The 26,765-nt window shown below is 42.6% G+C and overlaps 2 protein-coding genes across 3 annotated transcripts in view; one reads left to right on the top strand and one right to left on the bottom strand.

Annotated features, from left to right (window-relative positions):
- Positions 1–26,765, bottom strand: part of Cep162 (centrosomal protein 162) — a 71,895-nt gene that overhangs the window by 17,853 nt on the left and 27,277 nt on the right. For both annotated transcript variants that reach the window (XM_036192831.1, XM_036192833.1), the window contains exons 12-22: positions 24,933–25,215; positions 22,908–23,169; positions 16,381–16,511; positions 15,865–16,092; positions 15,059–15,199; positions 12,996–13,108; positions 10,868–10,973; positions 6,849–6,975; positions 5,410–5,573; positions 4,547–4,651; positions 936–1,148 (exon numbers count right to left, since the gene is read on the bottom strand). In XM_036192831.1, coding sequence (XP_036048724.1) covers positions 936–1,148; positions 4,547–4,651; positions 5,410–5,573; positions 6,849–6,975; positions 10,868–10,973; positions 12,996–13,108; positions 15,059–15,199; positions 15,865–16,092; positions 16,381–16,511; positions 22,908–23,169; positions 24,933–25,215 — 1,873 coding nt within the window. The remainder of the gene's footprint in view (positions 1–935; positions 1,149–4,546; positions 4,652–5,409; positions 5,574–6,848; positions 6,976–10,867; positions 10,974–12,995; positions 13,109–15,058; positions 15,200–15,864; positions 16,093–16,380; positions 16,512–22,907; positions 23,170–24,932; positions 25,216–26,765) is intronic.
- On the top strand, positions 21,373–21,668 carry LOC118587129 (ragulator complex protein LAMTOR5). The gene has a single exon (XM_036192834.1). The coding sequence runs from the start codon at positions 21,388–21,390 to the stop codon at positions 21,661–21,663; it is 276 nt and encodes a 91-aa protein (XP_036048727.1). The 5' UTR covers positions 21,373–21,387; the 3' UTR covers positions 21,664–21,668.

A 26,765-nucleotide genomic window follows, 5' to 3' on the forward strand; every position in this document is an offset into this window, starting at 1 on the left:
GAGGGGACAGAGGGAGAGAGTACTGAAAGATACTGGAAAGTGGTGGGCATTTCAGGGTCAGGTAAAAACCTAAGGCAAGGGAATCTCCTAGGAATCTACAAGGATGACTACAGCTAAGACTTGAAGCAATAGAAGATACACAGCCTGAACTAGCCCTCTCCTGTGACCAGATTGGTACCTAGCTCAATAGTCATCAGAGAGGCTTCATCCAGCAACTGATGGAATCAGATGCAGACCCACAGTCAAATATTACGTGGAGTTTGGGGAATCCTGCAGAAGAGGGGGAGAAAGGATTGTAGGAGGCAGAGGTGTCAAGGAAACCACAAGAAACTCACAGAATCAACTAACCTGGGCTCACAGTGGCTCACAGAGACTGAACCAATGGGAGCCTGCATGAGACTGACCTAGGTACTCTGCATGTATGTTACAGTTGTGTAGCTTGGTCCTCTTGTGGGATTCCTAACAGTGGGAACAGGAGTAGTCTCCGACTCTTTTACTGGCTTTTGGGATTCTACTCCTCATACTGGGTCACCTTGCCCAGTCTTAACACATGGGGAGGTGCTTAGTCTTACTGCAACTTGATATGCCATGTTTTGTTGCTACTAATGGGAGGCTTGCCCCTTCCTAAACAGAACTCAAGGAGTGGACTGAGGGGTGGAGACAGGGCTGGGGGTGGCAGGGACAGACTGGGAGAAGGAAAACTGAGGCCTGGATATAAAATAAATAAAACAAATTAATTTAAAAAAGATATCTTATGCTTGATTATTCTGTCTGTAATAGAAAGGAGCTGCTGACAGAGCTCAAGAAGACACGGTGGACCTAGATTTCTTTTCTGTGGAACCACACTGGTGGGCAGGGATGCTCAGAGCTGTTGGTTAAAGTGGGGGTTGGGAACAACCTGCTCCTGTGCTCCATCTCCGCTACCCTGCACTTACCTTCATCTTCTGAAACTGCTGTTCCATGGTGCGGAGGCTTTTCTTGGCTTCTTCATCTTTGCCCTCCAGGTCGGCTTCTAACTTTTTTATCCTTCTTTCCATAAACTCCACTGTATTTCTGTCTACTGAATCACCAGCGGCCGAGGCAGCCAGTATCAAAGCAGGTAAAGAGTTGGGGTACCTTCTCTTCAGAATTCCTTCCATTTCTTTAACCTATGAAAACATGTTAAACATATGTAAGCTGACAAATATACATGAAGAAGCAGTTTAATATCTAAGCTTAGATTATGCTACACCATTCACGTCGAGGATGTTTACATCCTCTATGCTGAGTCAAAGGCACAGGAATGCAGTCACTTCAAAAGATCACCTTGTAACAGCTAATGAACCTGTTCAACTTACAGAGATCTTACAGTCACTGAAAGCACACCTTCATTCGGCCTTTCTGTTCTATTGGTAATAGCCGTCTGGAGTGCATGGCTCTTGTCTGCCTGCTGACCACTTCATGTGACAACATTCCCAGTACTGATCTGCACAGCGCAGGCGATACACTACCGCAGACACAGAACTGCCTGAGTACCTGCCTGTCTAGGATGCCAGCCATCCCTGCCAAGGAGACTCAACATTACCCTTTAAAAGAAAAAAAAAAACACATGTATGGGTGCTTTGTCTGAGCACCAGGTACATGCATTGTCTGCGGGTCAGAAGATGGCATTGAGTCCTCTTGGGACTAGAGTTACAGACTGTGGTAAGCTGCCACATGGGTGCTGGGAATCAAACCTGGGTCCTGTGCAAGAGCAGCGCGTGCTCTGAACTGCAGAAGCCATCTTTCCCTCTCCTAAAATGACCTTCTTAATGTCTTCATAAAAGACTGCTTCACTCCACCTAAAAACCAATGACATACTTAAGACGTTTCTGTAAGTGAGTGCTGTGCCCCAATGCATGGAAACTGCAGCTTGGTATCACCTGCTTTAAAATGGTATTGCGGCCATGACATTCTGTAAGCTATGTATTAAACCCAACAGTCTTTGTTTGAACACTTCCCTAGTCCACGAGCATGCAATAATACATATCTGAGGTACAATGCAGCACAATGGTTATGGTCATGTCTGGTTACCGTGGTCCTCACAAGAGGACCTCGGCCCCCTCAATCCAAATTTCTTGCTTTATGGGTAAAACAAAGACAGCAACAATATTAACTCTCAGGATTCACACAAGGAGGATCAACTCACTTTCCTCTTGATAAGCCTTTGCAGAGTGGCAGCATACAGTGAACACTGATAAATACTGACTTTTAGTATGAACTGATCTAAAAAAAGACGAACTTTCCTAATTGCTGGAGCGCAAAATCCTATTAGCAGACAACACAACTCATAGTAGAAATTTTAGACTGCCATCTGCAAAGCCAGCAGTAAGCACTGCTATTTCTCTTTTTTTTTTTTTTCTTTTTGAGCTGAGGATCGAACCCAGGGCCTTGTGCTTGCTAGGCAAGCGCTGTACCACTGAGCTAAATTCCCAACCCGCATTACTGTTTCTTTAAATGCCCTACACTCATGGTATGCTATCAACTGAGAGCTATCCAGTCACATATTAGAAATGTATTTCACCAGGACAACATTCAGATCTGTTTCCTCTGGTATTAACAAATTAGTTATCTGAGTGAATTAGATATACATGCCACAAATATTAAAAAGAGAACTAGATTAAAGTATTTTAAATTAATATAAAAATGTCATATCATGACAGTTAAACTATGAAATAGTCCATTAAAAGTATGAATAGATATAATGTAAATTTTTCTTATAAAGTACATCCAATTAGCCTAATTCTTACTTACGTTCTATAGAAAATACATATTACTTACAAGTATCTATTTCAGAACATGGTTTGAAATGATTCTAACTATACTGTGATATACTCTGGCTATAAGGCAGATGTTCAGGCATAAACTCTTTAAAAAGAAGTGCTCAAGGACACAGAATAAGTAAGCATTCAGATATGTACATGTAGTAACCTAACTAAAAATATTATCAGAGAATATTTTCAAAGATATACACTAAGATGGATAATGGACAAATGTTTAATCAAAGAGTGTGACTTTTAAACAGTGCATTTCTGGCCAACATGGAGCCCCACCCGGGGATGGGAGAGGTGGGGAGACAGTGTGGATATGCACCTGCACTGGCAGACATAAGCCTGTCAGCCTGGAGTGCTGTTCCTCAGGAGCAGTCTTAGGAGACAGGTTCTTAATAGGAGTTTTCCCTGGTGTCTGGGGCTTGTGTACTGGGCTTGCTGGCTAGGTGCACAGTACACCCCAGGGCTCCTCTGTTTCTGTTCCCTGCTTTGCTGGGATGACACCCGTATGCTACTGTGCCCGGCTGTCTCTGGAGGCCCTAAGGATTGAACTCACCTCTTCATGCTTGCATAGCAAACACTTTAATGACCCAGGCAGCTAGCTCCCTAGCCCCACCGCTGGAAGTCTCACACACAGGCTAAGCATCCATTTCTTTACTCCTACACATCCAGCTGGGCATGGTCTCTCCTTAGGAGGTCATCTAATGGACTTATTCCTTTGTCTCTGTCCTCTCCCAGTTCTGGACAGCTGTTTCTACACGGGGCAATGGGAACTCTATGCCCCAAAGACAATCCGAGCACAATCCCACACTACACTCACTTTAAAGTACCTCTCACTCTTCAAGACACTTTTGTCCTGGTCTTCTCTTGGCTCTGACACCAAATTACTAAGCCGTATCTCTTAAAACCAGAAAAGGTCCTGCGAAAGTAACAAAGCTGAATTTTTACTTAGTTTTCTTCCTCCTAAAACCACTCAGCTCCGTGATGACCTCACAGTCTTGGATTTGTGATGAAATAATAGCCGTCTGCTTAAGTACCAGGAGGTGACTACACAAGTCCTTTCCCTCACCAAAGGCTAGAAACATCATACTTTAATATTTAGTTGCGAATATAAATGCTACAGAGAATCTTTAAAAATAAAAGGAAATTGTCTGTATCCTTCCAAAGCTACTTCAGTAAAAGATTCTTCATCTTAAGAAGTTCCTCAGGAAGTGTGTAATGAAGTCTTCTTGCTACAGTGACCTTGAGATGAATCTTTGTGATGCCCGGTGGCCGATGGCCAGCGGGCCGGAAAACTGAACGTTCTTTGTGCACCGTGTTTGTTTTGTAACACTTCCTGAGTGTTAGCCAATTTTCCAGATTCTAGGATCTTTCTTTCGGTACTCCCTTCCCACCTATTTTTTATCAGGATATGGGCTAATCTGAAAGAAGCGAAAGCATTTTGCTATGTTTCTAAGATTGCCCTGAATTCCTGGGTTTGGGGGATCCTACTGCCTCAGGTTCCCAAGAAGCAGGAGTACAATCAATACCCAATGTCCTAAATATCTGCTTCCATCTCCCTAGAAGGTTCCTAGAGCTGAGAGGCAAAGGGATCTCTCATCAATAGGTCTCTGTCTTCCGACTGGGAGCATTAGCCTAATGTTGTGCAGATGTGAGCCCTGGGTTATGCAATCTGTGACACACTTTAAGGATTTCCTGAATAATTCAGTCTGTATGTATTAAAAGTGCTTCAATAAAAATTCCTCTTTCACACTTACCTGCCGCTCCAGATCCTGAATTCTTTTGGCATCCAGAGCTCTTTCCTTCGAGCGTAACCTCTGCTGAGTGGTCGGGCTCCCAGACTCAGTTTTCAGTTTTTCAATCTGTCCACAAAGGGAGGATGCGGTGAGGCAAGAAGTGTATTTCCAACGACAGGAGAGCATCAAAGGTGGGGGATACATGATATTAACTCATGAACTCTGTAACAGACACGGATTGAGCTATCCCTTTGTTCCAAGTGTCCCCAAGGTGCAGCACTGGGGGCAGAAGATGCCAGCAAACAAGAGAATCTGGATCCTTGCGCTTGTAGAGGCAGATGGTTGATAAGCCAAGTACACCAACAAGTAAAGAAAAATCACTTTACAGAGAGGCAGGTGCTATCAGCAAAACAGAATGGAGTGAAAGGAAAAGCAGGGTCGGGGGTGGGGAGGAAGTTCTAAGAATAGAAACTTGAGTTTTGTTGAGGAGGAGGGAATGAAAAATCACGGACAAGGCAGCAAGTGGGATGAGTCTGGAGGAGCTGCGGGTGTGGCCGGAGGGAGTCAACGCATGGAGTGTCACAGAGGAGGTGCTGAGGCAGGCCCCTCCTGGTCAGGCCATGTGGTCCCCACAGGCTGTGATAAGCAGCTGGTGTTTATCTACAGTCTATCTAAAAAGACTAATCATCTAAACTCAAACCCAAACCCAAACTAGCTGTAAGTTCAGACTTTAGAGTTTGGAGCTAGGCATGTAGGACCATGGCGGAGCAGGTACAAGTCCCTGAACTCATCTCCAGTTCAGGGGACAAAACACAAACGGTAAGGGACCAGTGACAAAGCCCCACAGAGTGGCACCACAGCCAGAGGCTCACGTACAAAAGTACCTCGAGTTTCAGCTTCTCAGCTTCTTCATTGGCCTCTCGGAGACGAGCTGCATCTTTATCTAGAAGCTCCTGATTCTCGGCGTACCACTGTAACCGCTTCTGCAGACGAGTGACTTCTTGTTTATGTGTTTCTTCTAAGATTTTTATTTCATATAATTTTTCACCTACATAATAAAATAATTCAATAACCTGATAGTAACTTTTCAAAATATGAAAAGAACAAAATTCCAATATTAAATAAAAAGCCTATGTCTATCTAATGAAAACATTATGGAGAAATGAGGGGCATGTACAAATGATCATCAGTGTCTAGTTCAGTCCTTTAGTAATGGAGACAAGAGATTGTGTTCACAATCCAAATCTTCTATGGCTGTCTACAAATGTGTGATTGTTTCCCACTGACATGAAAATAAGTTGCTTCCCTGGGAAAAATAAATAGATGGAAGGAATAATAAAATAAGGAGTGTTTATAGTTAAATAAAAATGGCATTCATTTACAAGTGGCTTATTTTAGTTAACACAACAAATTTATATGGAAGACATTTTTGAACATTTGAAAAATAGTTTTCAAAAATAACATTTACTCTTCTACTTTGGAGATCAGGAAAGGGAACATGGTTTTGTTATAAGCAGTAAGAGCTTTTACACTGAAGCCGAAGGTACCATAGAGAGAAGACTGACTGACACAAAGCACTCCTCTGACCTGCCCAGCCTGTGTTCTGCCGCCCCAGCACCTGCCCAGCAATGTGCTGAGGATGTGCCCCGACCACCTGCCCAGCAATGTGCTGAGGGTGTGCCCCGAGCACCTACCCAGCAATGTGCTGAGGGTGTGCCCCGAGCACCTGCCGAGCAATGTGCTGAGGGTGTGCCCCGAGCACCTGCCCAGCAATGTGCTGAGGGTGTGCCCCGAGCATCTGCCCAGCAATGTGCTGAGGGTGTGCCCCGAGCATCTGCCCAGCAATGTGCTGAGGGTGTGCCCCGAGCATCTGCCCAGCAATGTGCTGAGGGTGTGCCCTCTAGCCCTTCACTTCCGAATCTCACTGTCTGGGCCTGGCTCCAGTGCCATTCTCCAAAACTCTTGGTGTTAACCCCCACCCCCATATTAAATTCCTTTCATTCTTATCTTTCTCCCCAGTTTTCCCTGGTGGGTACCATGCCATGCTTTTTTTCAGCCCTATAAAATAATGCAGGGTTATGTGTTCATGTGGCAAATCCTTCAGAGCAGACTTCAGCCCTGCTTTCAGGAAGCTCTCAGCCAGGCTAAGACTGCAGACACAAAGCTACGGATTCAGTTGATGCCTGATTCCCCCATTTTATCACTAGTATCAAAGATTACAAGCTACCTTCAGGGTAAGTATTTTAATGTACCATTCAGTTTCTATTACTTGAATTCACAATCGGAACTATCAGAGAGCAGAGATGGTCTCAGCCGTGCTTACCTGTGGCATAAGCAATCTGATCTTTGGCCTGGTCCCTCTCTTTCTTCACTTTTCCCAAGTCCACTTCCAGAGCTTGTTTGTCTTGCTTCAGTCTCTTGATGTCTTCCATCAGATGGCTTTTCTCTTTCTTGATATTTGATGGAACACAAAAGTAGGTTACTTCCAAACACAATAAACAAATCATGGGCGAGTCTCTCCTCTCATTCCATCAGGTCACGTTTTATCTAAAAGGGACAGAGGGTGCTCTACCCTCAACCATTAACTTCCTGCAGTCTCTAGCTCTGGTTCCTGTCTTCTGGGCATCACACTAGAGAGCTCTATCATCCTAATGTGTTCTTCCTGAAGCCCCTTGCCTGGACCGCTGTGATGACCTTACATCTAAGTGTTCTCCCTCTCAGGCCCTAGGCCTGTTCTCACAGCAGTTAGCAGGATTAGCCATACCCTCCAGCCTCTTAGGGTCAATCCCGTATGTACTTCGCATGTCACATAACCCAGCCATGACTATGACTGAGCACACTACTATGAATCTCTTACTCTAGCCAGAGAAGCCTCTTTGCTGTTCTCTGAATACCCCCTACCCAAGAGTACTCCTACTCAAAGGGTCTGCCAGGTATCCCTCTGCCAGGTAGGTAGCTTGCTCCTTCCTGTCAGAACTACTCAAAGAAGCCCCAGGAAGCACTTGACTGACCACTTTCTCTGAAAATGCAAACTTTCCCTCACTAGCACTCCCATCATTACCTGACTTACTGCCTATATACCTAAAAGCAGGTTATTTATTTATTTTGGGAGGATTCTCACTATGTAACCCTGGCTGGCCTAGAACTCACTAGGTAGATCAGGCTGGTCTCCAACTCACAGAGATCTATTTACCTGCCTCTGCCTCCTGGGTGCTGAGATTAAAGTTTCGTGCCACTATGCCTGGCTTATTTTGATAACTCTTGTATCATAATTACACAAAAGTTTGGACATTAAAATAAAGATTAAGGGGCTGTAGAGATGGCTCAGTGGTTGAGAGTACTTGCTGTTCTTCCAGAGGACCCGGGTTTGATTCCCAGCACCCACATGGCAGCTCACAAGTCCAGGGGGATCTGATGCCCTCTGCTGGTCTCCATAGGTACCAGACATGTGTGTGGTACATAGACATACATGCAGGCAAAACACTCATGCACATAAAATAAGAATGATTTAAAAATTAAAATAAAAGCTAAATGAATCCCCAAGTATCCTATACTCCATACTACTGTCAATACTTCGGCTATGTCCACTCCTCTGGTTTGCAAAATTCATACTTACCCTTCAGAATTCAGTCTGTAGCTGGGGAAGAGATTCCTAGTAATCCCTTCTATGTCCACACAAACTTGAACCTCTGTTTTATACAATGCTGATCTGTGTACGGATTCTTCTCACTTTCTATGAAATTGGTTTATAGTTTCTGCTTACTTTATGGTATAAGCACATGGTATTCACACACATACTCTCTGTATATACATGCACACATACACACATAAATACACACACACAAATACATTGGACTTAAAATTGCTGAAGAATGTCTCACAGTAATAAAACTACAAATTCTCACAAATCCTGTATTATACTATCTTATGACTTAAAGTTAAGTGTGACAAGAGAAAATAAATGTGTTCATAAAGCATCATGTCATTTTAGATTTCATGGATATCTCAGACTCATTTCATTGTTTAATCTGTGTGATCCATGGATGTCTTTTCAAAGAAATGAGCTTCAAATTTTCAAAATCCATGTATCTTTCAACAAATACTGTTCATCTAATTTCTTTGACTCCCATGGGAGGCCTGCCCCTTTCTCAACGGAGGAGAGGATGGAGGAGTAGACGGGAGGTGTGGGAGGGGACAGGAAGAGAGGAGGGAGGGAAACTGTGGTTGTAAAATAAATGAAAACAATTTAATAAAAAAAAGAAATGCTGTCCAGAGGTACCTACTTCATCACAGAATTTAAGGTATTCTTGAATTCAGCCACACAATCAATGCTTGAATAGATAATGAATCTGCTCTGGGTTTACGTAGATACACAGACAGAGCCTGCCTTGTGTCGGTATGGTGTATGAGGGGGTTCTACCTGGCAAATAGGGCTTTGCCTCCCTTGGGAGTCACTGTGTACACACTGAAAACTTTAAACCTCTACAGCAAGAGATAGCCACTAGAAAATGGAAAAACAGCCCTTGCTCATGAGTTGGTAGCATTAATATTGTGAAAATGGCCATTTTACTGAAAGCTATTTACAGATGTAATGTTATCCCAATCAAAATTTGTTGTGGATATCACTCTGTACAAATAAAATGTTGTTTGGCCAGTGGCTAGGCAGGAAGTATAGGCGGGACAAGAGAGAAGAGGATTCTGGGAAGTAGAAGGTTGGAGAGAGACACCTCCAGCTGCTGCCATGAGAAGTGACATGTAAAGACACTGGTAAGCCACAAGCCATGTGGCAAAGTATAGACTAACAGAAATGGGTTAATTTAAGATAGAAAAAGTAGATAACAAGAAGCCTGCCACAGCCATACAGTTTGTAAACAATGTAAGTTTAAGTGTGCTTTCTTGGTTGGGTCTGAGCGACTGTGGGACTGGCGGGTAAGAGAGATTTGTCCTGACTGGGCCAGGCAGGAAAACTCTAACTACAAAAATTTCCATCTCAATCTTTACAGAAATAGGAAAAAAGTTCTAAAATTCGTATGGAACCACAAAAGACCCCAGGTAGCCAAAGTGATCCTGAGCAAAGAGAGCACACTGGAGGGATTACCACTGCAGATTTCAGAATATACAGATTCACGGTGATAAAACAGCATGTTACTGGTACAAAAGCAGACAGACAGGTAGACCAATGGTACAAAAGAAAAGATCCAAATATGAAAACAAATAACTAGAGCCTTCTTGTATTTGACAAAGATGTCAAAAGTACACACTGAAGAAAGTGTCTTCAACAAATGATGCTGGGAAAACTGGATGTCCACATGTAGAATGAAAACATATTGCTATCTATCACCCTGCACAAAACTTAGCTTCAGTGGACCAAAGATCTCAACATGAAACCCCAAACACTGAAACTGCTATAAGAAAACACAGGCCGTGCCCTTCAAAATACAGGCATAGGAAAGGACTTCATGAATAAGATCGTTTGTCCAGGAACTAAGACCACCAACTGGTCCCCACTTTTATCCTGGATATCTGGGATATAAATATTTGTAATACAGTCTGCTGTCTAAATGTGCACTGAACACTTTGGGAGATAGGAGAAAAGTTACTTTTAAAAGTAACAGTTACTGCCATACTGTTTTCCTATTTTAGCATAGTATTTGTACTACAATGAAGAATTTGATTTTTTTAAGATTTATTTTTATTTTTTAATTATTTTTTGGTTTTTCAAGACAGGGTTTCCCTGTGTAGCATTGTGCCTTTCCTGGAACTCACTTGGTAGACCAGGCTGGCCTTGAACTCACAGAGATCCGCCTGCCTCTGCCTCCCAAGTACTGGCCTATTTTTATTATTTGTAATTATGTGTGTAAGTGTGTGTGTACTTGAGTGATGGTGCCCTTGGATGCAGAGACACTGGATCCCTTGGAACTGGAGTCAGAGGTGGTTGTGAGCTGCCTGAAATGGGTACTGAGAACTGAACTTGGGTTTTCTGAAAGGGTAGTCACATGTTCTTTACCAACAGCTGATGGCCATTCCCATCAGCCCTGGGAATCTGTTTGAAATAATGTATATATGTGGCCCAAGTGCAATGCCCCTGGTGCGGCCCTATATGATAAATGCCTGAGCAGAGTTTGTACTGCAGAGCGGGGCCATGTCAATGAGCTCCCAAGGTTTCTGTACATTAAAGTCACATGGATACTAAATGCTCACTTAGATACTTCTTAATTTTCAAATAACATCTTTTAAAATATAATTTATTTACATATTTATTACAAGCATAATTTCTTACACATACTGGAATTTCTGTGATAACTTTACCAACCTCAAAAGTTGAAATCTTATTCAACTTACCTGTACCACCCGTAATTCGGCTAGCACATCTGTAAAACTCTGGTTTTTGATGGGTTCTGCATTTCCAACTACTTGAGACAGGAAACGATCCTTGTGCATCTGTTCTCTGATTTTGAAAATTAAAATGAGAAGACTTTAAAAAATAAGATACTCTTTAATACAAAATATTCTAATGAACTCACACTATATGTATCACTAGAGGAAAGACATTAGTCTAAAGATGAAAGTCTAGACATGTTAAAGCAAAGTAGACTTGAGGGAAATGCTTACACTTTTCACTTTAGAAGTACAGAAATACTAAGATTTTTGGTATTTAATTAATGAAATTTAAAAACACTTGCTTCTAATTCTCAGAGAAAATGAAGTGGAACTAGTTTTCTAGAGCTTTCTGTGTACTGCTGGTCTTACTGGTGCTGATTCTTTTCTTCTGCCAAATACAAATCCCAACTTTATACACAACAAAACCAAAAACATATCTAGACCTCAGATTCAAATTTTAGATGTTTTTGTCAAGAAATTTCTATAAAATAATATAGTCCTAATGTTCTAGATAAATTATTTAGATAATTATTTAATCATGGAAGTTCACTTAGTTTGGGATTTTGGAGTAGCTCTTTCTAGAGGTCAGGTAGTAAAAATGCAGTATTTTTAAAGTTATGTTTATTTAGCTAATGACTGACACAGAGCCCAAACTGGTCTCTAAGTTGCTATATGGCTGAGGCTGACCTTGAACTTCCAAGCCTTCTGCCTCCTTCCAGAGTACTGCGACAATAGGCATGCCCACCAGGCCTAGTGTGTGTGGTACTGGGGACTGAACCCAGACCTCATCACCTGAGCTACTCTCCAGTTCAGACAGGATCTTTGCCAGAAATCCCTATGAGAAGCATCTTGAAAGAAGATGTAAGTATTTTCAAGCCTCCTATCAGCACCTGGCTTTGGGGCCACACTGACCAGGAAAAAGGGACATTAAAACAATCTCTCCCCCCCCCTTCTCTTCCTCTCCCTCTCCCTCCTTCTCTCTCTCTCTCTCCCTCCTTCCCTCTGTTCACCAATCAGTACAGCTGTTACTTCTGTCTACTACAGGGTGTATATTGTTCTATTTTACATGAAAGGTCATGGATACACATGCTAATGGATACACTTTTCATGTTATAAGCCATCCAAAAAAAGGGAGCCTGTTAATAAATATGGTTGGCATTCCTGGTCACCAAAACTTCTGGTCCCGTCCTGAATGACTGGGCATTTGTGTGGAAGGACGCACTGAAGTCATTCCTAGTGGAAGGCATGTCCAGGTTTGTAGGTTGGGGTCTGTTCTTCCAACAGTAGGGTGATGGAGCAGGGTCTGGCTTGAGAAAGCAGGCTCTGGTGTCCACTGCTCTGTGGTGAGTGCTGGAGGGGGACAACTCATAGGTGGTTTTCCCGCACCCTTTGGACAAGTGACTTCATCTAAACCACAGCCTTTGACCCCGGGACATTCTGGGTCCCTCCTAGTGGCACAAACTGTGGCATGGTCTGTCCTCTGGAGCTCCCTGGTGGCATTAGTGTGAAGCCAGGTTCCGCCACACCCTTTGCCCCCCTCCCTCTCCTCCTTCACCTTGTTTCTTTTTATCTTTTTCTAGAATTACGATTGCCTTTCTCCTTCTAGAGTTATCCTGTTTCTATAGAACCTAAGGCCAAGCTGATAGTGTGGTTTTTATTTTTACTTTTGTACTATTAATCACATCCTTGTTTAGGGAATAGTTAGCTACTGACAAGGACAAGTGTTCTATTTTCACTTTCTTGAAAGCAATGTCAAACTCACATGTGGATATATTGGAATTCTAGAGTATATGCTAGCTATCAATCACGAAGAGAAAAATCCTCTGGATATGCACTATAAAGTTACAAGACTGGAAATCACATGTGGATATATTGGAATTCTAGAGTATATGCTAGCTATCAATCACGAAGAGAAAAATCCTCTGGATATGCACTGTAAAGTTACAAGACTGGTGATCAGTATATAAATGAAAACAGATACACGTAAAAGTATTCCCATTTCTAAGAAAAACCACAGTATTAATGTGGTAACAATATGCTCAGAAACAGTTAAGTATATTTAAGTGTCAGAAAATTCAAGAGAACTTACTTTAAAGAGGCTAACTCACTAAATAAATTCTGATTTTCCTTAAACATTCGCTCTTCGTTTTTCTTATTTTGTTCCTGGAGATCTTTTACTTGATTATACAATCTTTCATTTTCCTTTTAAAAACAGAAAAATTATTTTTAGTTGAAAGTTACCAAGTACTTTGTAACATAAAATGGAATGCTAACAGATAAATCACTTACATGGTCTTTAAAATTTCCTTAATATCCTTTTCACGTATCTTTTATTATCTTAGAAGTCAACTTCCCTAGACACAACTCTTTCTAAATTGCTAAAAATGCTTCTCTGAAAAAAAGTTAACAAAATTCCCCCAAACTGAAGAGTCTGATGTCAGTGTAAATGCAGAGTGGGAAGGAGTCCACACATCCTATCACCTATGTGGTGGGAGAGGGTGAGGAAGCCCAGTGGTAAGAAGAATCAGGCCCTCTGGATAAGCGAGACAGTTGATTAACTTGAAGGCAATGGGACCGGGACCTGTCCTTAGTGCATGAGTTGGCTGTTTGGAGCCTGGGGCCTATGCAGGGACACTTTGCTCAGCCTGGGCGAAGGGAGGAGGGGACTGGACCTGCCTCAGGTGAATCTACCAGGCTGAGCTGAATCCCCCAGGGGAGTCCTTGCCCTGGAGGAGATGGGAATGGGGGGGGGGGGGGGGAAGGGTGGGGGAGCACTGGAGGAGGGAGGACAAGGGAATCCATGGCTGATATGTAAAATTAAATTAAATTATAAAATAAATTAAAAAAAAAAAAGAATCAGGAGTAGAGGACAATTCCAGGAGCCTGGCTTCTAACAGTGGGGTAATTAGATAAGGAACAAATGAACCTGTGATTAGGTGCTCTGACTTCCTGATCTCACTTTATATTGAGAATTTGCTGAAAACTAAAAGCTTCTGAGGTGCTAACAAAAACTATGGATTATCTCAGCATGTGTGGACTAGGGCCTGGCAGACGGCATGTCAACACACACACAGAACTGGTATATTGTCTTTTGAGGGGACAGCTGACATGCTTAGGGCCTGTGAAATCTTAAAGTCCCTTTCTGTGAGGTAAGATGAGACAGTGCATGAAGGATCTGAACGGCTCTCACTACAACGAGCCAAAACATTCAGAGCAACTGGTGTGAAAATGCTGTCTCCCAATCTTCTCTGGGCGATACAGAATGGCGCCAAGCTTAGATTATAGTTGTAAAGAGAAGTTTAAGGAGCTGGAGGAACTTGACAAGAAGGGAGGCAGAGAAGGAAGCTACATCTTTTTTAAAAATAAAGTTTATCCATTTTTAGTTTATATGCGCGGGTGTTTTGTTTGCATGTGTGTCTGTGAGGATAACTTGTCCAGGCTTATTTATACACACTGGAAGTCCCTGCTGCTATTAAACAAACAGCTTACGCTAGAGAAAAACTGTTCATCCTTGGGGCGTCAGCACCTGAGTGCAGACTGATATGCTGAAAATAACAGCAAACTAGTCAAAACCCGTTATAAACTTGGTAGAAAGCTAAGGAAACATGCTCATTTCTAAGGAACATGGCTATTAAAACAGCATGCAACAGTTTCTGATTGGCTACTGTGTGCCAGGTTAGGAGGCTGGTTTGTATTGTTTTATTTTGAATTGCACCATTCCCTTGTCTTAATATCCCTACTCATGAAGACAGAGGGTGAGAGGGTGCACAGGGCTCCACAGCGGGAGTTAGACTTAAGACTTAAAACGAGGTTTTTATCTGAATCCAGAACTGATGCTCTTAGCTACTTTACTCTGGCTAACAAGAAATGTCCAGGCCAATTGGGCAAGACAGTGCATGGCTGTACCCAGCACTTGGGAAGTGGGTCACAACCTTGAGGCCCACCTGGGCTAACCAGTGAGTTCCAGGGCACAGGAGAGAGGGTGGGAGGGAAGAGGAGGAGAGGGGGAAAAAGCTGGGGGGCAAGAACACTAGTCAAATTATTACCTTACTATATCTGCACGTTAAATGACCACAGCAGTATTTTAATATACCTTACTTTTATAGTTAAAGGATCAAAACCAAAGTCGTCAGAGGCTGACGGACTCCACACCTGCTGATATCCTTGAAGAAGTGTCTCTTGTTCCTGTATCTCTTTTTGGATTTGTTTCAGTTTTTCTCCAGTGATGGGATCCGAGGTTTCTCCAAGCTGCAGCCATCTCTGCTTCCTGCTTGTTTCTTCAAGGCTACTTAACTTGAAGAAAATGAAGAAATTGTTTTATTTGCGCAGGGATATGAAGAAAGAAGTGAGGGCGATAAAGAGGTTCTCAGGCCCAGATAACCTCCATCACTGACTGTCCTGGGAAGTGCTGTGACCACGGTCAAGCCAGCATGGTGGCTGTCTGCTGACAGAAGAACTCACAAACATGGTGACTCTGGTTCTAGACCTTCCACTGCAGTTCTTGCTAAAACTCTCATTTCTCTGAAGGTCAAGATGAACTCACAGACTTGTGTCTAAAAGAACAGCTGACCCAGGAAAATCATCAAAATGGGCTGAGTTTGACCTCTCCATGGTTCAGTTCACTCTGGAGAGAACCAAGAACCAAGTCTGTACTGTATGTGGCACATACATCAAGTTGAACAGGTCCAGGCTCCAGGATACCAAGGAATTTTAGTAGGAAACATAGTTGGGTTTTTTGTTTTGTTTTTGTTTTCTTAAGAAATAAGGCTGGATGGTGGCGGTGCACACCTTTAATCCCAGCACTCGCGAGACACAACCAGGTGGATCTCTATGAGTTCGGGGTCAGCCTCGAATAGAGGCTGATCCAGGACAGGCACCAAAACTACACAGAGAAACCCTGTCTCGAAAAACCAAAGAAAGAAAAAAGAAGGAAAATCACGGAACAGTGTGTTTGGTACCTTGGCCTGAAGAATGTAGTTTTCTTGGTTCAGTTTGAAGAGCTCCCTTTCCTGCTGTCTCTTCAGATTCTCCAGTGTGTTCTCCAGCTCCTTCTCCTTTGCTGAGAATGTGATTTTAATTTGTTCAATTAGGGCTTCTGCACCCCTCCATTTTTCCTCTGCATCCTGAGCTCTTTTCAACATTAGCAATTCTTTCTCTCTGTTCCCGCCAGAGGACCCTGAAGGCTCCTTTCAAAAAGAAGCATGATTTCGTTACCCTAGTTGTATGGTTAAGACTAGAATACAAACTGAAACAACAGAGACTGGGAACAACATGGTTAATAATGCTCTATTACAAAGGAACCAATAAGAGCAATGCGAATAAGGGAAAGAAATCTCATATTTTATGTGTACACATTAATCAGCTTCAATTGTCCTATTTTCTCACAGTGTGCAATGAATATATTCTTTATTTATAATCTAGTTTTAAAATGATTTTAAGATATGAAAATTATTGATACAAACTTCAATACCTACAGTCTGAAACTGGACAGCGGAGTCAGCTGTGGCATCTTCAGGCCTCTTAGGTGTAGCTAGGCTACCTTCACTTTGAGGGGATGGTTTATTCAAAGCTGCAGGCTTGATGAGTTTTGTTCCAGATAATATTTCTAAATATCATATAGATAACAGAAGAAAGCACCAAAAAAGGAAGTTGAATGTGCATTCAGCAATGATGGACAATAAATATGAGGACAGTGGCAATGTGGAGGTAAAAATGTAGATCGCTACACGGGCTGAGACACCACACCACAACACTGTACCCCAGTAACCACCACAATCAACATCTACAGATGGGGATAAATAAATGTGAGGGGACTGTGAAGCAAGGTAACTTCAAGACTTTCCCACTTTTAAACAAATGATTCTTTAAGAGGGTCACAGTAAGGATGTCCACATGATGATTCAGAAAGAGCAGCTGGTAATATGAAGACTTTTAGTTCAGAGTCAGTGTTTGAGCACTCTTTTGATACTCAATGTGAGACAGGGTATCACAGCATCAATGGAGCAATGTACATCGCGGAGGATACCAGAGCAGTTAACTTAAGTCTGACTTCAAAGGTAATAGTACTGTTATAATTCAACAGCATCATCAAGCATTAGAAAAGAGTGTGACTAATATATATTTGGACTAATTTTCTGCTTTTACAGTAACTTTTAAACTCTAAAGAGAGAAGAAATCCTGAGGCCAGCATGCTACCCGGTTAGCAATAAGCATTGTAGGGGAGATGCTTTTGTAAAATCTTACAGCCCGCGTTCAAACGTGGCAGGCCTGTACATTCCGTAAACATTACCCAGATGCCTTAAAGGTAAATAAGTAACTTCAAATTTTATTTTGTTTTTTAACAATGATTTCTTGAATATTGGTTTAAGTGTAATTTTTAAATTAAAAGTACCATATATTTGGAAAACACAGATAAGCTAAAAGAAGAAGTAATTCAATAGTTCCTCATAGAAAGATTCATTTCTATCTCTTTTGTAGGCACATAAAGGTTTTCCTTATAGTCATCATACTTAGTGTGTTTCATGTAAAGTTTCTTAAAGCATTCATAAAAAGATCTAATCATTGCAGATAAACATGTGATCCCTTCCAATCACTGGCAGGTCATACCACGACCAAGGGCTAGGTGTGTCCTGCCAGCACATGACTGTTAGGACCAGACAGCCAAAACCAGGTGGTTTTGTGTGTATAAGTGTAGCCTACCAGTCCTTTTACAACAGAATTTCCATTCCTGAATCTTTTTTTCCATATGTATGAGTGTTTATGGAATGTACATTGTGCACCATGTTTGTGTCTAGTGCCCAAAGAGCCAGAAGGGGACACTGAATCCTCAGGTACTGGAGGTCCAGACAGTTGGGAGCAATCATGTGGGGTGCTGGCAATAGAACCAAATCCTCTGCAAGACATCTACCCCTTAACTAAGAAAGAAAAATTCTTAATATGAAATTCAAACAGAGAAACACTGCAGAATTAGAACCCTGAAGCCCTCTTTGAAGAAACAGTGCATTAATAACATTCAATCAAAAAGAAATGAACCAAAATAATTCCACATTGGCACCACTATCAGTAACAGACATTCAAAGTTCCCTTAATAACCAGAAGCAAGAACTAAAGTTCCCAACTGAGAGAGGTATGGTTATGAGAGAAAATGTACCTTGAAAAGTAAAACCACTGGTTGAGTGGCAGGGGAAGGAGAATGTATTTCCTAGAAGGGAAGGAAGGGTTTTGGCAATACATGAAATTGAAAATAAAGCCAGGAAACAACAATATGGCTTTGGCAATCTCTCAGAGGTTATCAAAATCTATTTTTTTAAGGGGATCTCTTAGAACATGTATTTTTTAAGGATGAAGTGCATCTCCTTGGAGATCGAAGTAACCTACATCTAACATATTTAAAGAGAACTCGTAAGGGCTGGGGAGAAGGGTCTTTCAGAGGACCCACCTGGTGGCATACAGACATCTGTAACTCCAGTTCTGGGAGGTCCAATGCCCTCTTCTGGGCCCCTAATGTGCCAGGCATGCAAATGGCGCGCGCACACACACAGGCAGGCAAAAACACCCATATACATAAAATGAGTTAAACAGTTGAAAATATAAAAAGAACTTAGAAAATGTGATCTCATCATTTCTTATAAATTGATTTTTAGGTAAGTATATAAACTAATAGGTTTCATCTGGCACTTTCAGGTATTACTCTTAGAAAACATTTAGTTCATTTATCTACTTCTATTCTCTACCCACTCACCCACCAATCCATCCATCCATCCATCCATCCATCCATCCATCCATCCACCCATCCATCCATCCATCCACCCATCCACCCACCCATCTATCCATCCACCCACCCACCCACCCACTCATTTTCTCCCCTCATTTAAGCACTCAGCACTGCACAGTATTCCTTGTTACCTTTCCTTTTTCTTATTTTCCCCTATTTTTTAATTTTAACTCATCAGCAAGTTTTCTTTTCATAACAGCATTACTTTACAAATGAAAATATAAACATGAAATGCTAAATAAAAGGTAACTGGAGGGTTGGGGATTAGCTCAGTGGTAGAGCGCTTGCCTAACAAGTGCAAGGCCCTGGGTTTGGTCAGTCCTCAGCTCTGAAAAAAAAAAAAAAAAGGTAACTGGAATAAAAAGGCAGCCCCACATGGCAAGTCTGCTAGCCACTCACCTCCACTTTCCACTAACAGACACCTAATTTTGTCACAGGCAGCAATGTGCTTAGCTCAACATAACAGTCCCCCCAAACAGTATGAAAACTAGGGTGGCTACATGTTTTAGTCAAACGCTGGAAGCAAGTCTCCTCGGCAGGTGTTTCAGGGAAGAGATTCTAAGAAAATGCTAAAGATTTGGCGTTCTGTTGTGGTTCATGGACAGAACGTGGAGACAGATACCGTTTCGTAAGAATGGAGACAGAGGGAACTGCAGAAATGTGTCAATGGTTAAGAGCATGCATTGTTCTTGCAGAGAACCTAAGTTTGCTTCCCTAAACCCACACCAGGGGGCTCACAATCCACCTGTAACTCCAACTCCAGGGCATCTGACACCTCTGGCTTCCATGGGCACCTGTACTTACATGCACAAAACCCCACATAGACACACTCTCTCTTAATAAATCTTACAAAAAACGACAGCAGTCACACTGTATGGACTTTGCAATGGGGAGAAAGGGATCTGGTTCCTTTCCCAGCTGTATCTCTCAACTCCCTATCTCTGAACTCACTGTTATATCAAAGAGAAAAGACTTTCAATTGGTTAAGCAACTGGGCTTATTTTTTAAATTCTAACCAATGTTGATCTGCATTGCATTTTCTACATCAGTTTGCTTCCCAAGGAACCCAACCTGTAACAATCACTTCAAAAGAATTATAGTTCTGAGTAAAACTAAAGCCACTCTTGGCAGAGTATCAAGAAAGAGACAGATACAAAAACCATACTTAACAGTCTAAAGAAAGATTAAAGAAGTTCAGTGAAAGAACAGCCTGACAAGGTCCATTGTTGTGGAATAGTATTTTAACTAGGCAAAGATGTGTTACATTTTTTTATGCTGTGGAATGTTACTTTAACTATGTGAAGGTGTGTTACATTCGTTTCTGCTGCATTTATTTAATTATGTAAAGATATGATTGATCTAATAAAAAGCTGAATGGCCAATAGCTAGGCAGGAGAGGGATAGGTGGGGCTTGCAGGCAGAGAAAAATAGAAGGAGAAATCTAGGCTTGGGGGAGAAGAAGGAAGAGAGAACAAGAAAGAAAAAGAGGGAGATGCCCGGGGCCAGACAGGCAGCTGCCAGCCAGGAGACACAGAATAAGACATACAGAAAGAAGGGTAAAAAGCCCCAAGGTAAAATGTAGATACAGAGAAACAAGTTAAGTTATAAGAGCTAGCATGAAATGAGCCTAAGCTGGGCCGAGCATTCATAAGTATAAGAAGTCTCTATGCCATGATTTGGGAACTGGTCGGTGGTTCAAAAGAAAAAGCCTGGTACAGTCCATCACTGCATGTTTTAGTATAAAAATGAGTAATGTGTTTAGATTCTGATAGTCACAAGTACTGTAAGATTTTGAAATATGGAAAAACAAGTTTAGGATATTAGTTAACTTTACTCATAAAAATATTGTTGCCTTCATCTATCAACTCATCATTTACGTCGATCTCTTCTCGACCACTGTGACACTGCTGTCTTCATTTGCAACGATTTCAACATCCTCAGGCCCTGGCAACAGGGTCCTTGATGTTCCTTCCCTCTTAGCTGCTCACTCACACTGGCAGGATCTAGGTTCTCATCACCAACCATGCAATGACCTTCTAACCTCCAACTTAGTAATCTCAGACGCCTACTTCCCATCTTCCCTTCTTCCCTCTTCACTGCTATCTAATGGCGCGGCGTTTGATTTCCGGGAAGACTGAAGCAAACGGAAGGAACATGCAGATTTCCTCCCGCCCACATCTAGCCAACTGCTAGCTTGTGCTCTCTTCCTGTGCCCCCACATTACCTACAACTCACAACTGTCCACGTTCCTAGATGATGCAGTCCAACTGTGCACATTATAGGTCTTCTAAGCCAAGGACACTGCCCTGGCTTCCTTCTAGCTACTACCCCGACTGTTCTTTTTCTTTCCATTCAATCTTTCTTAATGGCACACATATAGTCACTACAGTTACTAAGAGTAAAGCCACAAGTTTCTTTTTTAAATTTTTAAAAGACTTATTCGTTTTTGTATTTTATGTATGTGTTTTGTCTACACGTACATCTGCACACCAGAAGGGGGCAGCGGATTCCATTATAGAAGCTGTGAGTCACCATATGAGTGCTGAGAACTGAACTCAGGACTTCTGGAAGAGCAGCCAGTGCTCTTAACCGCTGAGCCATCTCCCCAGCCTCTCCTTTTTTTTAAATTTAAAAATATTATTATTGATTCATTGAGGCAGGAAGCATTTTGCTGTGGGGTCTAGGACTGGGGCTGATAGTGGGTGGGATGGAAGCAACTTTGGAGCAGCATTTGGAGGACACAATGAAGAATCCATCCATTGTTGGAGTCCTGTGCACAGATTCACAAGGACTTAATCTGGGCTGTCGTGGTACCCTGTCAGATGAGCATGCTGGAGTGCTATCTGTTCTAGGCCAGCAAGCAGCTAATATAACCTCTGACCCCACTGGTATTCCTGTGGTCTGTGTAGAGCCAGATAATGGGAACATTATGATCCAGAAACACGATGGCATCACAGTGGCAGTGCACAGAATGGCCTCCTGACACCTCCTGTCACTTCTCCGGCAGCCTGCCTAGGGATTCAGTCCTCCTGTATCCGTTCACTTGTGTGGCTGGGAAAGTTCCAGAAGTTAGGCCATTCACCTAAATGTGGACTTTGTTATCTATGTGACAGCCAGTTACAAGATGTTAGTGGAAAGGATTGTAGGTGTTTTGTTTGGGCTTTTGTCATTTTGCTCTTTGGAGACAGTCACTGCAGTCCAATATTGCAGGCCCTCCTTGCCTAGAACTGTGTAGCCCAGGCTGACCTCCAACCCATGGTCTTCCTGCTTCCAACTCCTGCCTCCTGTATAGGCATTTGTCACCAAGGTCCAGGTCACTTTGTATATAGAACTTCATTGTGGTCAGCAAATCCATTTAGAGGAGAGAAAAATTATTATTGTGTGTATAATACGTATATAAGTGTGTGGAGGTGTTGAGGCCAGAGGACAACCCCTAGGAGCTGGTTCTACCTTTCACTTTCATGTGGGTTCTAGGATTAATTCAGGTTAGTAGGCTCCAGTGGCAAACATCTTTACCCAAGTGCTATTGTGGTGGCTCCCAAAGCATCTCTTAACTCCAATTCCAAGTCAGCTACACCATCTTCCATCTTTCACAGGAACTTTCCTCCAGAACGTTCTATCACTTGAAGCACTAATTCCATCCACACCCTCCCCTACACTCCCATTCAATCTGCCTTTCAGTCAGCGCTGCAAGGGAACTGACCTGTATTGCTGAGAACCACCAGCTGGCTATAACTGAAGAGCAGTTCTCAATAGGCCAGTTTCTTCCTCTGTGGGCAGCAAGTGGCAGAAGAGACCCCCCTAGAGATATAACGTCCCTAGACAGAAGGTTCTGTCAGGGTTCTCCTGCCCCACTCTGCCAGCTTTGCAGACCCCCTTTGTCCTGTGGGATCTGCTAGTTGGTGAGCTGTTTGCATTTACCCTCCAGATTTTTATATTATCAGTTCTACCGTTACACATATTTTCATCAACCACTTCACTGTCTTCATCACTGCCATCCTAGTCAAAAGCTGTAAACTGCACTTACCCGAAAAGGAATACCCAGTTCTTTAATATTCTCTTCCACAAAAACAAAGAAAATGAGGGTTGGGGATTTAGCTCAGTGGTAGAGCGCTTGCCTAGCAAGCACAAGGCCCTGGGTTCGATCCTCAGCTCCAAAAAACCAACAAACCAACAAACCAAAAATGAAATAATATGCTATCTGCTTATCTTGAAAAGTATTCTCACCTTTTCTCCTAAACTGACGTGAGGTGGGAATGGCCCTCACGTTTTTACTTTTTGTACTGTCCTTTGAAGTTTTCTTTTCAAGAGCAGAAAGTAACTGGAGCGGTGAACTGGGTTTGCCGTAGCCTGAGCTGCGTGTGGAAACATACAGTCCACTCTGTGGCTTTCTCTTAAGCAGAGGAGGTGCACTTCTGACCTTCTTGTACAGAACCTGTTTGCCAGTTACAGGTCCCTCTTCCCCAGCACTGAGCTGGGTCCTGGAAGCCTGTATACAACAAGAAAAAAACTCCTTCGTATGGGAATAAACTTCAACGACTATTGTCGTTAATGAAAATTTAACACATGGCAAGACTGTGATTGGCAAATAATTGAGGATTGTGAGGGGCAAACTAGTACAGCCAGGTTCTCTAATTTATTAGAATTTCAATGGGTTGAAGCCCATCTTCAAAGTTAGCATTAGGACAAAGTACTTTAAAGCAAAATAAGCTTGCTGGAAAGTAAGGTGTGTGAAGTTACTAGAATAAAGAGTACATCAAGGAGGAAAGTAAGGTGTGTGTAGTTACTAGAATAATGAATACATCAAGGAGGAAGGTAAGGTGTGTGAAGTTACTAGAATAAAGAATACATCAAGGAGGAAAGTAAGGTGTGTGAAGTTACTAGAATAATGAATACCTCAAGGAGGAAGCGATTTTGAAATGACAACCAAAATTGTCGTTTCAATTTTGTTTGGATTTAAGGGACATTGAAAATATCAAATCTGTGATGGCTAGTGAACTGTCAGCCTGACGGTGTCTGGTTGGGAAATGGCTTGGGAGCCTGTGGTGAGAAGGCTCTCCTTTCCCTGACTGAAGGGGGAAAGGCACTGTGCTCCATGTGGGTCCATTGCTCTCATCTTCTCTCATGTCTGCTGCCTTGACTTTCCCACCATGACGAGCTGTACCTGGAATTGTGAGGCAACAAGCCCGTTCTTTCCCAAGTCACTTTTTTTCTAGAGTATTTTATCACACTAACAAAAAGAATTACAGCACATTGCCTAGATGCTTTATAGCAAACACAAAATTAGGAAGTAAAAATAGAACACTGGAGCCATGGGAACTATAAAGCAGAAAGATAAAAACAGAGAAAAGAAACAATGAAATGTGCCTTTCGTCACAGTTGCTAATCACAACCCTATAACACGCCAACTCTCCTGTGGTGCAGATTACGAGGAAGATGAGCCATGAGCCACACACTGATGCGCAGACTAGTTTCCGAAACTATCCAAGTCTTAAACTAGTTACTCAAAGGAAAGAGAAAGAAAAGAAAAGGCAAGAGGAAACGGATATTGCTATACTCAGAGATCAGTGCCTGCCCCAACGGTCATCACAGGGGTGCCATCCAGCAACCTACAGGAGCAGATGCAGAGACCCAGAGCCAAACACTAGACTGAGCCAGGGGAACCCTGTGGAGGGCAGAGGGAGGGGAGGGTGCAGGGGCCAGAGGGGTCAAGGACACCACAAGGACATGGCCCACAGAATCACCTAAGCAGAGAATGAGGAGACAATCATGGACCCTGTACGGGTCTGAGCTAGGTCCTCTGCATATAGGTATGGTTGTGTAGCTGGGTGTTTTTGTAGGACTCCCAACAGTGAGATTTGGGGGTGTCTCTGACTCGTCTGTCTGCTTGTGGGACCCTTTTCCTCCCACTGGGTTACTTGTCCAGCCTTGATATGAGGTCTGTGCCTAGTCTTCCAGTAACTTGTCATGCTGGATCTGTTACCTCCGGGGGGGGGGGGGGGGGCGCTCTTTTTTTTGAAAAGTAATGAAAGAAAGTGCATCTGGGGAGAGAGAATGTAGAGGGGATGTTGGAGGAGTGGAGGGAGGGAAACCTGTGGTTGGGATGCAATGTATGAGAGAAGAATAAAGGAGAAAAAGAAAGTGAATGTTATGGTGGCACTTTGAATTTGGAGGCTGGCTGTTGTGGTAATAAGTGATGATTACCCACAGATGATGTCGTCAGCCCCACTAGCTCAAGCATAAGCTTCTTACCTGGCTCGTTTTGTCATCCTGAGGTAAGAGTGAAGGGTTAACGGTTGTTTTTTTCCTCAAAATCTCAAGGTACATTTTGTCCAAACGCTCTTCCACGCCAGTTGCTGCCAGACAGCCGCCGCCCACGCTGGCACCCACTGTCCTGTGTGAAGCGGCACTCTGGTCGTCGTGGTGGGGAAATGGGCTCGCGGGAGTGAGGTCTTCAGTCACAGTGCTCGCGTTCGTCTTAAGGGGTAAAGAGCTCACAGAGCCCCCTTCTTTACCCTCAGCTGCTTTCCTAAGGCTACAGACGAAGGGAGGGCACAGGATAAACTGCATGCAGCATAGTTCCTCAAGTTCCATGGTTATCCACCCACATCTGTACAGACACAGGAGCTGTAGCTCTTCAAATGAAGTTACAATGTTAAACACGTCATACAATGCAATGCAATACAGTTAGTCTGGGACACTCACAGGTTATCCTGTAACTGTTTATACTTTTTTCTGTTCTTTTGAGTCAGGGTCTCATGGAGCCCAGGCTGGCTTCTAACTCACATTTTAGAAGGGGATGCGTAACTCCTGATCCTCCTGCCTCCACCTCTGAGTGCTGAGATTATAAGCATGTGCCATTATGCCCGACTAATTTCAGATAATTTTAATGCAGCACAATAACTTTTACCACAACTTCTTATTAAATCAACATTTTTTGTTGTTGTTGTTGTTTTGTTTTGTTTTTCAAGACAGGGTTTCTCTGTGTAACAGCCCTGTGAAGCATGATCTAATTAGTATTATCAATAAAAATCAGGAGTCAGATGTCGAGATAAAGCTGAAAGATCAGAGAAACAAAGGAGCAGCCACAATCACTTCTTACCTCTCTGAATCCTCAGACCAAAAGGGCCTGAGACTCTTTTGTGCTGGAATTTAAGGAGTGAGCCACCACTGCCTGGCCTCTATGGTTAACTAGTGGCTAACTCTGCCCTCTGATCTCCAGGCAAGCTTTATTTGTCAGAACACAAACAAAATACCATACAACAGCCCTGGCTGTCCTAGAACTCCCTCTCTAGACCAGGCTGGCCCTGAACTCACAGAGATAACACCTGCCTCTGCCTCCAGAGTGCTGTGCCACCACTGCCTGGCTTATATCAACATGTATTTGAAGTAGGGGAAATTTTTATATATCTCTGTAAGACTCTAAAGGACTATAATTTATAGAATCACAGAGTATACTAAAAAAAGCATGGAAATAACCACAGCATAGGAAAATTTCAAAATAAAAACATAAAAATCATCAGGATTTTAAAATTAGACCATTTACCATTTAATGAACTGAAACAAATTAGATAAGTATTAAAAATGTCAGAAACGGGCTGGAGAGGTGGCTCAGTGGTTAAGTGCACTGTTGCTCTTGCAGAGGACCTGGGTTCAGTTCCCAGCACTCACAGAGTGACCCATAACTGCCTGTAGTTCCAGTTCCAGAGGATTCAGTGTCCTCTTCTGGCATTTTATGGGCATCAGGGATGCATATGGTACACTGAAATATATGCACTCAAACACTGATAGAGTTTTTTTTTTTTTTTTTCCCCCAAGACAGAATTTCTCTATGTACAGTCCTCCTGGAACTCACTCTGTAGACCAGGCTGGCCTCAAACTCACAGAGGTCTGCCTACCTTTGCCTCCTAGGGCTGGGATTAAAGGCATGTACCACCACACCTGGCTACATCAATTTTTTTTTTTTTAAATTTTGGAACTATATTTCCAAAGAATGTGTTATATTTAGTTAAACACCAGTAAGCCACAGAGCTCTAAATATCTTATGATTTGTGATTGAAGAACAGTTTAAGAGGCTACCATTTT

The sequence above is a fragment of the Onychomys torridus genome, chromosome 7 (genome assembly GCF_903995425.1).
Source record: "Onychomys torridus chromosome 7, mOncTor1.1, whole genome shotgun sequence".
Lineage (NCBI taxonomy): Eukaryota > Metazoa > Chordata > Mammalia > Rodentia > Cricetidae > Onychomys > Onychomys torridus.